This window comes from Hypanus sabinus, chromosome 9 (genome assembly GCF_030144855.1).
Source record: "Hypanus sabinus isolate sHypSab1 chromosome 9, sHypSab1.hap1, whole genome shotgun sequence".
In the NCBI taxonomy this organism is placed as follows: Eukaryota; Metazoa; Chordata; class Chondrichthyes; order Myliobatiformes; family Dasyatidae; genus Hypanus; species Hypanus sabinus.
The window spans coordinates 1,267,081-1,281,276 of record NC_082714.1 but is presented as its reverse complement, the minus strand read 5'-3'; the positions used below and the strand labels follow the sequence as shown (position 1 = coordinate 1,281,276).

The window sequence follows — 14,196 nt, the reverse complement described above, 5'->3', positions numbered from 1 at the left end:
ATTACTACCTGTCCACTTCTCCTGTGGTCCGCTATCTACTCTTACCTCTCTTTTTACTCTTCACGTATATCTGAAAAATACCTTTGGTATCTTCTTTGATATCATTGGCTACTTCTTTATCTTTGGGATGTATATATCCTGTGCATTCTGAATTGCTCCCAGAAACTCCAACCATTGCTGCTCTGGTGTAATCCCTCTAGTGTCCACTTCCTATCACTTTTGGCCAACTCCTCTCTCATGCCTCTGTATTCATTTTATTCCACTGCCGTAGTGATACATCTGACTTTAGCTTCCCCGTTTCAAATTGCAGGGTGAATTTTTTCATTTTATAATCATTGTCACTAACAGTTCCTTTACCTTAAGTTTTCTAATTAATTCCTGTTCATTACAAGCGCACAGTCCACAATAGCTGATCCCCTACAAATTCCCTGTCTTGGGATATAACACAGGGAATTTTCCCAATCTGCCTACCTACTGAAATCTCTCATGACGATTGTAACATTGCCTTTTTGGCATGCATTTTCTTTCTCCTGTTGTAATTTGTAGACCATATCCTGGCTACGGTTTGGAGGCTTGTATGTAACACCCATCAGGGTTTTTTTAACCTTGCAGTTCCTTAACTCTACCCACAAAGATTCTACATGTTCCAATCCTGTGTCACCTTTTTCAAAGGAATTGATTTCATTTTTTACCAACAGAGCCCCCCCCCCCCCCCCCACCGATTCTGCCTATCTGCCTGTCCTTTTGATGCAATGTGTATCCTTGGTTGTTAAGCTCCCAACTATAACCTTCTTCCAGGCATGATGCCTACAACATCAAACCTGCTAATCTCTAACTGTGTGACAAGATCATTTACCTTACTCCTTATATTGTATGTATTCAAATCCTTCAGACCTGCATTTGTCACTCTATTTGATTTTGTCCACATGTTAGACTGCAACTCACCTCGCTACACATTGCCTCTGTGTAACCAGCCAGACACTGAGCAACACACAAACGGTGTGAGTGCAGATTTCCTGACTCTGGGGAGGAGGTGGGAGTGCAGTAGCGATGGTTGTACTGAGGGCACTGCAGGCTAAGCTGATGGGTCTAATGTACACTTTGTAATCCAGTGGTAGCCGACGCCTCGTTTCCCACAGGGCACGTCATATTACGTCCGGGTGTCTGCGTACAACATGAAAGGCTGGGGTCCCCCACAGAGCTCCACACCGCCATCCGCTGCACCTTCCTGTAAGTACCACAGACCTGTCGATGTTCTAACCTCCTGTGAGCTGCAGGACATGTGAATGAATCATAACAAAGCCATTACTCTCTGCATGCCTACATGTAAGGCAGGATTTTGCGGGACTGGGGTGGCAGTTTATGGTTCTGTGTCCTTTTCTCTCTCTCCCTGATCACAAATCCCAACCCACACATCAAACATTGCTGCCCATGCGCCAAACCACATCACCCACGAGTCAAACCACATCACCCACGAGTCAAACCTCGCCACCCACGCACTGAGCCTCGTCACCCACGCGCGAATATCACCCACGCCTTGAACCACATCACCCACGCGCGAATATCACCCACGCGTCGCAACACACCACCCACGCGTTGAACCACACCATCCACGTGTCGAACCACATCACCCACTGTTCGAACCACATCACCCACTGTTCGAACCACATCACCCACTGTTCGAACCAAATCACCCACGTGTCGAACCACATCACCCATGCATCGGACCACATCACCCACGCGTCAAACCACATCACCCACGAGTCAAACCACATCACCCACGAGTCAAACCTTGCCACCCACTGTTCGAACCACACCACCCACTGTTCGAACCACATCACCCACTGTTCGAACCACACCACCCACGCGTTGAACCACATCACCCACTGTTCGAACCACATCACCCACGTGTCGAACCACATCACCCACTGTTCGATCCACATCACCCACTGTTCGATCCACATCACCCACTGTTCGAACCACATCACCCACGTGTCGAACCACATCACCCACGTGTCGAACCACATCACCCACGTGTCGAACCACATCACCCACTGTTCGAACCACATCACCCACATGTCGAACCACATCACCCACTGTTCGAACCACATCACCCACTGTTCGAACCACATCACCCACTGTTCGAACCACACCACCCACTGTTCGAACCACATCACCCACGTGTCGAACCACATCACCCACGTGTCGAACCACATCACCCACGTGTCGAACCACACCACCCACGTGTCGAACCACATCACCCACTGTTCGAACCACATCACCCACGTGTCGAACCACACCACCCACTGTTCGAACCACATCACCCACGTGTCGAACCACATCACCCACGTGTCGAACCACACCACCCACTGTTCGAACCACATCACCCACGTGTCGAACCACATCACCCACGTGTCGAACCACATCACCCACTGTTCGAACCACACCACCCACGTGTCGAACCACATCACCCACTGTTCGAACCACACCACCCACAGTTCGAACCACATCACCCACGTGTCGAACCACATCACCCACTGTTCGAACCACATCACCCACGTGTCGAACCACATCACCCACGTGTCGAACCACACCACCCACGTGTCGAACCACACCACCCACGTGTCGAACCACATCACCCATGTGTCGAACCACATCACCCACTGTTCGAACCACATCACCCACTGTTCGAACCACATCACCCACGTGTCGAACCACATCACCCACGTGTCAAACCACATCACCCACTGTTCGAACCACATCACCCACGTGTCGAACCACATCACCCACGTGTCGAACCACATCACCCACTGTTCGATCCACACCACCCACGTGTCGAACCACATCACCCACTGTTCGAACCACATCACCCACGTGTCGAACCACATCACCCACTGTTCGAACCACATCACCCACGTGTCGAACCACATCACCCACTGTTCGAACCACATCACCCACGTGTCGAACCACATCACCCACTGTTCGAACCACATCACCCACGTGTCGAACCACATCACCCACTGTTCGAACCACATCACCCACGTGTCGAACCACATCACCCACTGTTCGAACCACATCACCCACGTGTCGAACCACATCACCCACGTGTCGAACCACATCACCCACGTGTCGAACCACATCACCCACTGTTCGAACCACATCACCCACGTGTCGAACCACATCACCCACGTGTCGAACCACATCACCCACTGTTCGAACCACATCACCCACGTGTCGAACCACATCACCCACGTGTCGAACCACATCACCCACTGTTCGAACCACATCACCCACGTGTCGAACCACACCACCCACTGTTCGAACCACATCACCCACTGTTCGAACCACATCACCCACGCGTCGAACCACATCACCCACTGTTCGAACCACATCACCCACGTGTCGAACCACATCACCCACTGTTAAAACCACATCACCCACGTGTCGAACCACATCACCCACGTGTCGAACCACACCACCCATGTGTCGAACCACATCACCCACTGTTCGAACCACATCACCCACTGTTCGAACCACATCACCCACGTGTCGATCCACATCACCCACTGTTCGAACCACACCACCCACTGTTCGAACCACACCACCCACGTGTCGAACCACATCACCCATGTGTCGAACCACATCACCCACTGTTCGATCCACATCACCCACGTGTCGAACCACATCACCCACTGTTCGAACCACATCACCCACGTGTCGAACCACATCACCCACGTGTCGAACCACATCACCCACTGTTCGAACCACACCACCCACGTGTCGAACCACATCACCCACGTGTCGAACCACATCACCCACGTGTCGAACCACATGACCCACGTGTCGAACCACATCACCCACGTGTCGAACCACATCACCCACGTGTCGAACCACATCACCCACTGTTCGAACCACATCACCCACTGTTCGAACCACACCACCCACGTGTCGAACCACATCACCCACGTGTCGAACCACACCACCCACGTGTCGAACCACATCACCCACGTGTCGAACCACATCACCCACGTGTCGAACCACATCACCCACTGTTCGAACCACATCACCCACTGTTCGAACCACACCACCCACGTGTCGAACCACATCACCCACGTGTCGAACCACATCACCCACGTGTCGAACCACACCACCCACGTGTCGAACCACATCACCCACGTGTCGAACCACATCACCCACGTGTCGAACCACATCACCCACGTGTCGAACCACACCACCCACGTGTCGAACCACATCACCCACTGTTCGAACCACATCACCCACGTGTCGAACCACATCACCCACTGTTCGAACCACACCACCCACTGTTCGAACCACATCACCCACGTGTCGAACCACACCACCCAGGCGTCGAACCACATCACCCACGTGTCGAACCACACCACCCACGTGTCGAACCACACCACCCACGTGTCGAACCACATCACCCACTGTTCGAACCACATCACCCACGTGTCGAACCACATCACCCACTGTTCGAACCACATCACCCACGTGTCGAACCACATCACCCACTGTTCGAACCACATCACCCACTGTTCGAACCACATCACCCACTGTTCGAACCACATCACCCACGTGTCGATCCACATCACCCACTGTTCGAACCACATCACCCACGTGTCGAACCACACCACCCACGTGTCGAACCACATCACCCACTGTTCGAACCACATCACCCACGTGTCGAACCACATCACCCACTGTTCGAACCACATCACCCACGTGTCGAACCACATCACCCACTGTTCGAACCACATCACCCACTGTTCGAACCACATCACCCACTGTTCGAACCACATCACCCACGTGTCGAACCACATCACCCACGTGTCGAACCACATCACCCACTGTTCGAACCACATCACCCACGTGTCGAACCACATCACCCACTGTTCGAACCACATCACCCACTGTTCGAACCACACCACCCACTGTTCGAACCACATCACCCACTGTTCGAACCACACCACCCACTGTTCGAACCACACCACCCACGTGTCGAACCACATCACCCATGTGTCGAACCACATCACCCACTGTTCGAACCACATCACCCACTGTTCGAACCACATCACCCACGTGTCGAACCACATCACCCACTGTTCGAACCACATCACCCACTGTTCGAACCACATCACCCACTGTTCGATCCACACCACCCACTGTTCGAACCACAACACCCACGTGTCGAACCACATCACCCACTGTTCGAACCACATCACCCACGTGTCGAACCACATCACCCACGTGTCGAACCACATCACCCACTGTTCGAACCACATCACCCACTGTTCGAACCACACCACCCACTGTTCGAACCACATCACCCACTGTTCGAACCACATCACCCACTGTTCGAACCACACCACCCACGTGTCGAACCACATCACCCACTGTTCGAACCACATCACCCACGTGTCGAACCACACCACCGACGCGTCGAACCACATCACCCACTGTTCGAACCACATCACCCACGTGTCGAACCACATCACCCACTGTTCGAACCACATCACCCACGTGTCGAACCACATCACCCACGTGTCGAACCACACCACCCATGTGTCGAACCACATCACCCACGTGTCGAACCACATCACCCACGTGTCGAACCACATCACCCACGTGTCGAACCACATCACCCACTGTTCGAACCACATCACCCACTGTTCGAACCACATCACCCACTGTTCGAACCACATCACCCACGTGTCGAACCACATCACCCACTGTTCGAACCACATCACCCACGTGTCGAACCACATCACCCACTGTTCGAACCACATCACCCACGTGTCGAACCACATCACCCACTGTTCGAACCACATCACCCACTGTTCGAACCACATCACCCACGTGTCGAACCACATCACCCACTGTTCGAACCACATCACCCACGTGTCGAACCACATCACCCACTGTTCGAACCACATCACCCACGTGTCGAACCACATCACCCACTGTTCGAACCACATCACCCACGTGTCGAACCACATCACCCACTGTTCGAACCACATCACCCACGTGTCGAACCACATCACCCACTGTTCGAACCACATCACCCACTGTTCGAACCACATCACCCACGTGTCGAACCACATCACCCACGTGTCGAACCACATCACCCACTGTTCGAACCACATCACCCACTGTTCGAACCACATCACCCACTGTTCGAACCACACCACCCACTGTTCGAACCACATCACCCACTGTTCGAACCACATCACCCACTGTTCGAGCCACATCACCCACTGTTCGAACCACATCACCCACGTGTCGAACCACATCACCCACTGTTCGAACCACACCACCCACTGTTCGAACCACATCACCCACTGTTCGAACCACATCACCCACTGTTCGAACCACATCACCCACGTGTCGAACCACATCACCCACGTGTCGAACCACATCACCCACTGTTCGAACCACATCACCCACGTGTCGAACCACATCACCCACTGTTCGAACCACATCACCCACGTGTCGAACCACATCACCCACTGTTCGAACCACATCACCCACTGTTCGAACCACATCACCCACGTGTCGAACCACATCACCCACGTGTCGAACCACATCACCCACTGTTCGAACCACATCACCCACTGTTCGAACCACATCACCCACTGTTCGAACCACATCACCCACGTGTCGATCCACATCACCCACTGTTCGAACCACACCACCCACTGTTCGAACCACACCACCCACGTGTCGAACCACATCACCCATGTGTCGAACCACATCACCCACTGTTCGATCCACATCACCCACGTGTCGAACCACATCACCCACTGTTCGAACCACATCACCCACGTGTCGAACCACATCACCCACGTGTCGAACCACATCACCCACTGTTCGAACCACACCACCCACGTGTCGAACCACATCACCCACTGTTCGAACCACATCACCCACGTGTCGAACCACATCACCCACGTGTCGAACCACATCACCCACGTGTCGAACCACATCACCCACATGTCGAACCACATCACCCACTGTTCGAACCACATCACCCACTGTTCGAACCACACCACCCACGTGTCGAACCACATCACCCACGTGTCGAACCACACCACCCACGTGTCGAACCACATCACCCACTGTTCGAACCACACCACCCACGTGTCGAACCACATCACCCACGTGTCGAACCACACCACCCACGTGTCGAACCACATCACCCACGTGTCGAACCACATCACCCACGTGTCGAACCACATCACCCACATGTCGAACCACATCACCCACTGTTCGAACCACATCACCCACTGTTCGAACCACACCACCCACGTGTCGAACCACATCACCCACGTGTCGAACCACATCACCCACGTGTCGAACCACATCACCCACGTGTCGAACCACACCACCCACGTGTCGAACCACATCACCCACGTGTCGAACCACATCACCCACGTGTCGAACCACATCACCCACGTGTCGAACCACACCACCCACGTGTCGAACCACATCACCCACTGTTCGAACCACATCACCCACGTGTCGAACCACATCACCCACTGTTCGAACCACACCACCCACTGTTCGAACCACATCACCCACGTGTCGAACCACACCACCCAGGCGTCGAACCACATCACCCACGTGTCGAACCACACCACCCACGTGTCGAACCACACCACCCACGTGTCGAACCACATCACCCACTGTTCGAACCACATCACCCACGTGTCGAACCACATCACCCACTGTTCGAACCACATCACCCACGTGTCGAACCACATCACCCACTGTTCGAACCACATCACCCACTGTTCGAACCACATCACCCACTGTTCGAACCACATCACCCACGTGTCGATCCACATCACCCACTGTTCGAACCACATCACCCACGTGTCGAACCACACCACCCACGTGTCGAACCACATCACCCACTGTTCGAACCACATCACCCACGTGTCGAACCACATCACCCACTGTTCGAACCACATCACCCACGTGTCGAACCACATCACCCACTGTTCGAACCACATCACCCACTGTTCGAACCACATCACCCACTGTTCGAACCACATCACCCACGTGTCGAACCACATCACCCATGTGTCGAACCACATCACCCACTGTTCGAACCACATCACCCACGTGTCGAACCACATCACCCACTGTTCGAACCACATCACCCACTGTTCGAACCACACCACCCACTGTTCGAACCACACCACCCACGTGTCGAACCACATCACCCATGTGTCGAACCACATCACCCACTGTTCGAACCACATCACCCACTGTTCGAACCACATCACCCACGTGTCGAACCACATCACCCACTGTTCGAACCACATCACCCACTGTTCGAACCACATCACCCACTGTTCGATCCACACCACCCACTGTTCGAACCACAACACCCACGTGTCGAACCACATCACCCACTGTTCGAACCACATCACCCACGTGTCGAACCACATCACCCACGTGTCGAACCACATCACCCACTGTTCGAACCACATCACCCACTGTTCGAACCACACCACCCACTGTTCGAACCACATCACCCACTGTTCGAACCACATCACCCACTGTTCGAACCACACCACCCACGTGTCGAACCACATCACCCACTGTTCGAACCACATCACCCACGTGTCGAACCACACCACCGACGCGTCGAACCACATCACCCACTGTTCGAACCACATCACCCACTGTTCGAACCACATCACCCACGTGTCGAACCACATCACCCACTGTTCGATCCACATCACCCACTGTTCGAACCACATCACCCACGTGTCGAACCACATCACCCACTGTTCGAACCACACCACCCACTGTTCGAACCACATCACCCACGTGTCGAACCACATCACCCACGTGTCGAACCACATCACCCACTGTTCGAACCACATCACCCACGTGTCGAACCACATCACCCACTGTTCGAACCACACCACCCACGTGTCGAACCACATCACCCACTGTTCGAACCACATCACCCACGTGTCGAACCACACCACCCACTGTTCGAACCACATCACCCACGTGTCGAACCACATCACCCACGTGTCGAACCACATCACCCACGTGTCGAACCACATCACCCACTGTTCAAACCACATCACCCACTGTTCGAACCACATCACCCACTGTTCGAACCACATCACCCACGTGTCGAACCACATCACCCACGTGTCGAACCACACCACCCACGTGTCGAACCACACCACCCACGTGTCGAACCACATCACCCACTGTTCGAACCACACCACCCACTGTTCGAACCACATTACCCACGTGTCGAACCACATCACCCACTGTTCGAACCACATCACCCACTGTTCGAACCACATCACCCACTGTTCGAACCACACCACCCACTGTTCGAACCACATTACCCACGTGTCGAACCACATCACCCACTGTTCGAACCACATCACCCACGTGTCGAACCACACCACCCACGTGTCGAACCACATCACCCACTGTTCGAACCACATCACCCACTGTTCGAACCACATCACCCACTGTTCGAACCACATCACCCACGTGTCGAACCACATCACCCACGCGTCGAACCACATCACCCACTGTTCGAACCACATCACCCACGTGTCGAACCACATCACCCACGTGTCGAACCACATCACCCACTGTTCGAACCACATCACCCACTGTTCGAACCACATCACCCACTGTTCGAACCACATCACCCACGTGTCGAACCACATCACCCACTGTTCGAACCACATCACCCACGTGTCGAACCACATCACCCACTGTTCGAACCACATCACCCACTGTTCGAACCACATCACCCACTGTTCGATCCACATCACCCACTGTTCGAACCACATCACCCACGTGTCGAACCACATCACCCACGCGTCGAACCACATCACCCACTGTTCGAACCACATCACCCACTGTTCGAACCACATCACCCACGTGTCGAACCACATCACCCACTGTTCGAACCACATCACCCACGTGTCGAACCGCATCACCCACTGTTCGAACCACATCACCCACGTGTCGAACCACACCACCCACGTGTCGAACCACATCACCCACTGTTCGATCCACACCACCCACGTGTCGAACCACATCACCCACTGTTCGAACCACATCACCCACGTGTCGAACCACATCACCCACTGTTCGAACCACACCACCCACTGTTCGAACCACATCACCCACTGTTCGAACCACATCACCCACGTGTCGAACCACATCACCCACGTGTCGAACCACACCACCCACTGTTCGAACCACATCACCCACTGTTCGAACCACATCACCCACTGTTCGAACCACATCACCCACGTGTCGAACCACATCACCCACGTGTCAAACCACATCACCCACCGTTCGAACCACATCACCCACTGTTCGAACCACATCACCCACGTGTCGAACCACATCACCCACTGTTCGAACCACATCACCCACGTGTCGAACCACATCACCCACGTGTCGAACCACATCACCCACTGTTCGAACCACATCACCCACTGTTCGAACCACATCACCCACGTGTCGAACCACATCACCCACGTGTCGAACCACATCACCCACTGTTCGAACCACATCACCCACGTGTCGAACCACATCACCCACGTGTCGAACCACATCACCCAGGTGTCGAACCACATCACCCACGTGTCGAACCACACCACCCACGTGTCGAACCACACCACCCACGTGTCGAACCACATCACCCACGTGTCGAACCACATCACCCACTGTTCGATCCACATCACCCACGTGTCGAACCACATCACCCACTGTTCGAACCACATCACCCACGTGTCGAACCACACCACCCACTGTTCGAACCACACCACCCGCTGTTCGAACCACACCACCCACTGTTCGAACCACATCACCCACGCGTCGAACCACACCACCCACTGTTCGAACCACACCACCCACGTGTCGAACCACACCACCCACTGTTCGAACCACATCACCCACTGTTCGAACCACATCACCCACGTGTCGAACCACACCACCCACGTGTCGAACCACATCACCCACGTGTCGAACCACATCACCCACGTGTCGAACCACATCACCCACTGTTCGAACCACATCACCCACGTGTCGAACCACATCACCCATGTGTCGAACCACATCACCCACGTGTCGAACCACATCACCCACTGTTCGAACCACATCACCCACGTGTCGAACCACATCACCCACTGTTCGAACCACATCACCCACTGTTCGAACCACATCACCCACTGTTCGAACCACATCACCCACGTGTCGAACCACATCACCCACTGTTCGAACCACATCACCCACTGTTCGAACCACATCACCCACTGTTCGAACCACATCACCCACGTGTCGAACCACATCACCCACGTGTCGAACCACATCACCCACTGTTCGAACCACACCACCCACTGTTCGAACCACATCACCCACGTGTCGAACCACATCACCCACTGTTCGAACCACATCACCCACTGTTCGATCCACACCACCCACGTGTCGAACCACATCACCCATGTGTCGAACCACATCACCCACTGTTCGAACCACATCACCCACGCGTCGAACCACACCACCCACTGTTCGAACCACACCACCCACTGTTCGAACCACATCACCCACTGTTCGAACCACATCACCCACGCGTCGAACCACACCACCCACGTGTCGAACCACATCACCCACTGTTCGAACCACATCACCCACTGTTCGAACCACATCACCCACGTGTCGAACCACATCACCCACGTGTCAAACCACATCACCCACTGTTCGAACCACATCACCCACGTGTCGAACCACATCACCCACGTGTCGAACCACATCACCCACTGTTCGATCCACATCACCCACTGTTCGAACCACACCACCCACGTGTCGAACCACATCACCCACTCTTCGAACCACATCACCCACGTGTCGAACCACATCACCCACTGTTCGAACCACATCACCCACGTGTCGAACCACATCACCCACTGTTCGAACCACATCACCCACGTGTCGAACCACATCACCCACTGTTCGAACCACATCACCCACGTGTCGAACCACATCACCCACGTGTCGAACCACATCACCCACGTGTCGAACCACACCACCCACTGTTCGAACCACACCACCCACTGTTCGAACCACATCACCCACGTGTCGAACCACATCACCCATGTGTCGAACCACATCACCCACGTGTCGAACCACATCACCCACTGTTCGAACCACACCACCCACGTGTCGAACCACATCACCCACTGTTCGAACCACATCACCCACGTGTCGAACCACATCACCCACGTGTCGAACCACACCACCCACGTGTCGAACCACATCACCCACTGTTCGAACCACATCACCCACGTGTCGAACCACATCACCCACGTGTCGAACCACATCACCCATGTGTCGAACCACATCACCCACTATTCGAACCACATCACCCACGTGTCGAACCACACCACCCACTGTTCGAACCACATCACCCACTGTTCGAACCACATCACCCACGTGTCGAACCACATCACCCACGTGTCGAACCACATCACCCACTGTTCGAACCACACCACCCACGTGTCGAACCACATCACCCACTGTTCGAACCACATCACCCACGTGTCGAACCACATCACCCACGTGTCGAACCACATCACCCACGTGTCGAACCACATCACCCACTGTTCGAACCACACCACCCACGTGTCGAACCACATCACCCACTGTTCGAACCACATCACCCACGTGTCGAACCACATCACCCACGTGTCGAACCACACCACCCACGTGTCGAACCACATCACCCACGTGTCGAACCACATCACCCACTGTTCGATCCACACCACCCACGTGTCGAACCACATCACCCACTGTTCGAACCACATCACCCACGTGTCGAACCACATCACCCACGTGTCGAACCACACCACTCACGTGTCGAACCACATCACCCACGTGTCGAACCACATCACCCATGTGTCGAACCACATCACCCACTGTTCGAACCACATCACCCACGTGTCGAACCACACCACCCACTGTTCGAACCACATCACCCACTGTTCGAACCACATCACCCACGCGTCGAACCACATCACCCACTGTTCGAACCACATCACCCACGTGTCGAACCACATCACCCACGTGTCGAACCACACCACCCATGTGTCGAACCACATCACCCACGTGTCGAACCACATCACCCACGTGTCGAACCACATCACCCACGTGTCGAACCACATCACCCACTGTTCGAACCACATCACCCACGTGTCGAACCACACCACCCACTGTTCGAACCACATCACCCACGTGTCGAACCACATCACCCACGTGTCGAACCACATCACCCACGTGTCGAACCACACCACCCACTGTTCGAACCACATCACCCACTGTTCGAACCACATCACCCACTGTTCGAACCACATCACCCACGTGTCGAACCACATCACCCACTGTTCGAACCACATCACCCACGTGTCGAACCACATCACCCACTGTTCGAACCACACCACCCACTGTTCGAACCACATCACCCACGTGTCGAACCACACCACCCACGTGTCGAACCACATCACCCACGTGTCGAACCACATCACCCACGTGTCGAACCACATCACCCACGTGTCAAACCACACCACCCACGTGTCGAACCACATCACCCACGTGTCGAACCACATTACCCACGTGTCGAACCACATCACCCACTGTTCGAACCACATCACCCACGTGTCGAACCACATCACCCACTGTTCGAACCACATCACCCACGTGTCGAACCACATCACCCACTGTTCGAACCACATCACCCACGTGTCGAACCACATCACCCACTGTTCGAACCACATCACCCACTGTTCGAACCACATCACCCACTGTTCGAACCACATCACCCACGTGTCGATCCACATCACCCACTGTTCGAACCACACCACCCACTGTTCGAACCACACCACCCACGTGTCGAACCACATCACCCATGTGTCGAACCACATCACCCACTGTTCGATCCACATCACCCACGTGTCGAACCACATCACCCACGTGTCGAACCACATCACCCACGTGTCGAACCACATCACCCACTGTTCGAACCACATCACCCACGTGTCGAACCACATCACCCACTGTTCGAACCACATCACCCACTGTTCGAACCACATCACCCACGTGTCGATCCACATCACCCACTGT

The 14,196-nt window shown here is 54.5% G+C and overlaps 1 protein-coding gene across 2 annotated transcripts in view; it reads left to right on the top strand.

Annotated features, from left to right (window-relative positions):
- The window catches only part of LOC132398992 (ankyrin-repeat and fibronectin type III domain-containing 1-like), a 755,630-nt gene that overhangs the window by 616,328 nt on the left and 125,106 nt on the right, over nucleotides 1-14,196 (top strand). For both annotated transcript variants that reach the window (XM_059978830.1, XM_059978831.1), the window contains one exon: nucleotides 1,140-1,230. In XM_059978830.1, the coding sequence (XP_059834813.1) occupies nucleotides 1,140-1,230 (91 nt within the window). The remainder of the gene's footprint in view (nucleotides 1-1,139; nucleotides 1,231-14,196) is intronic.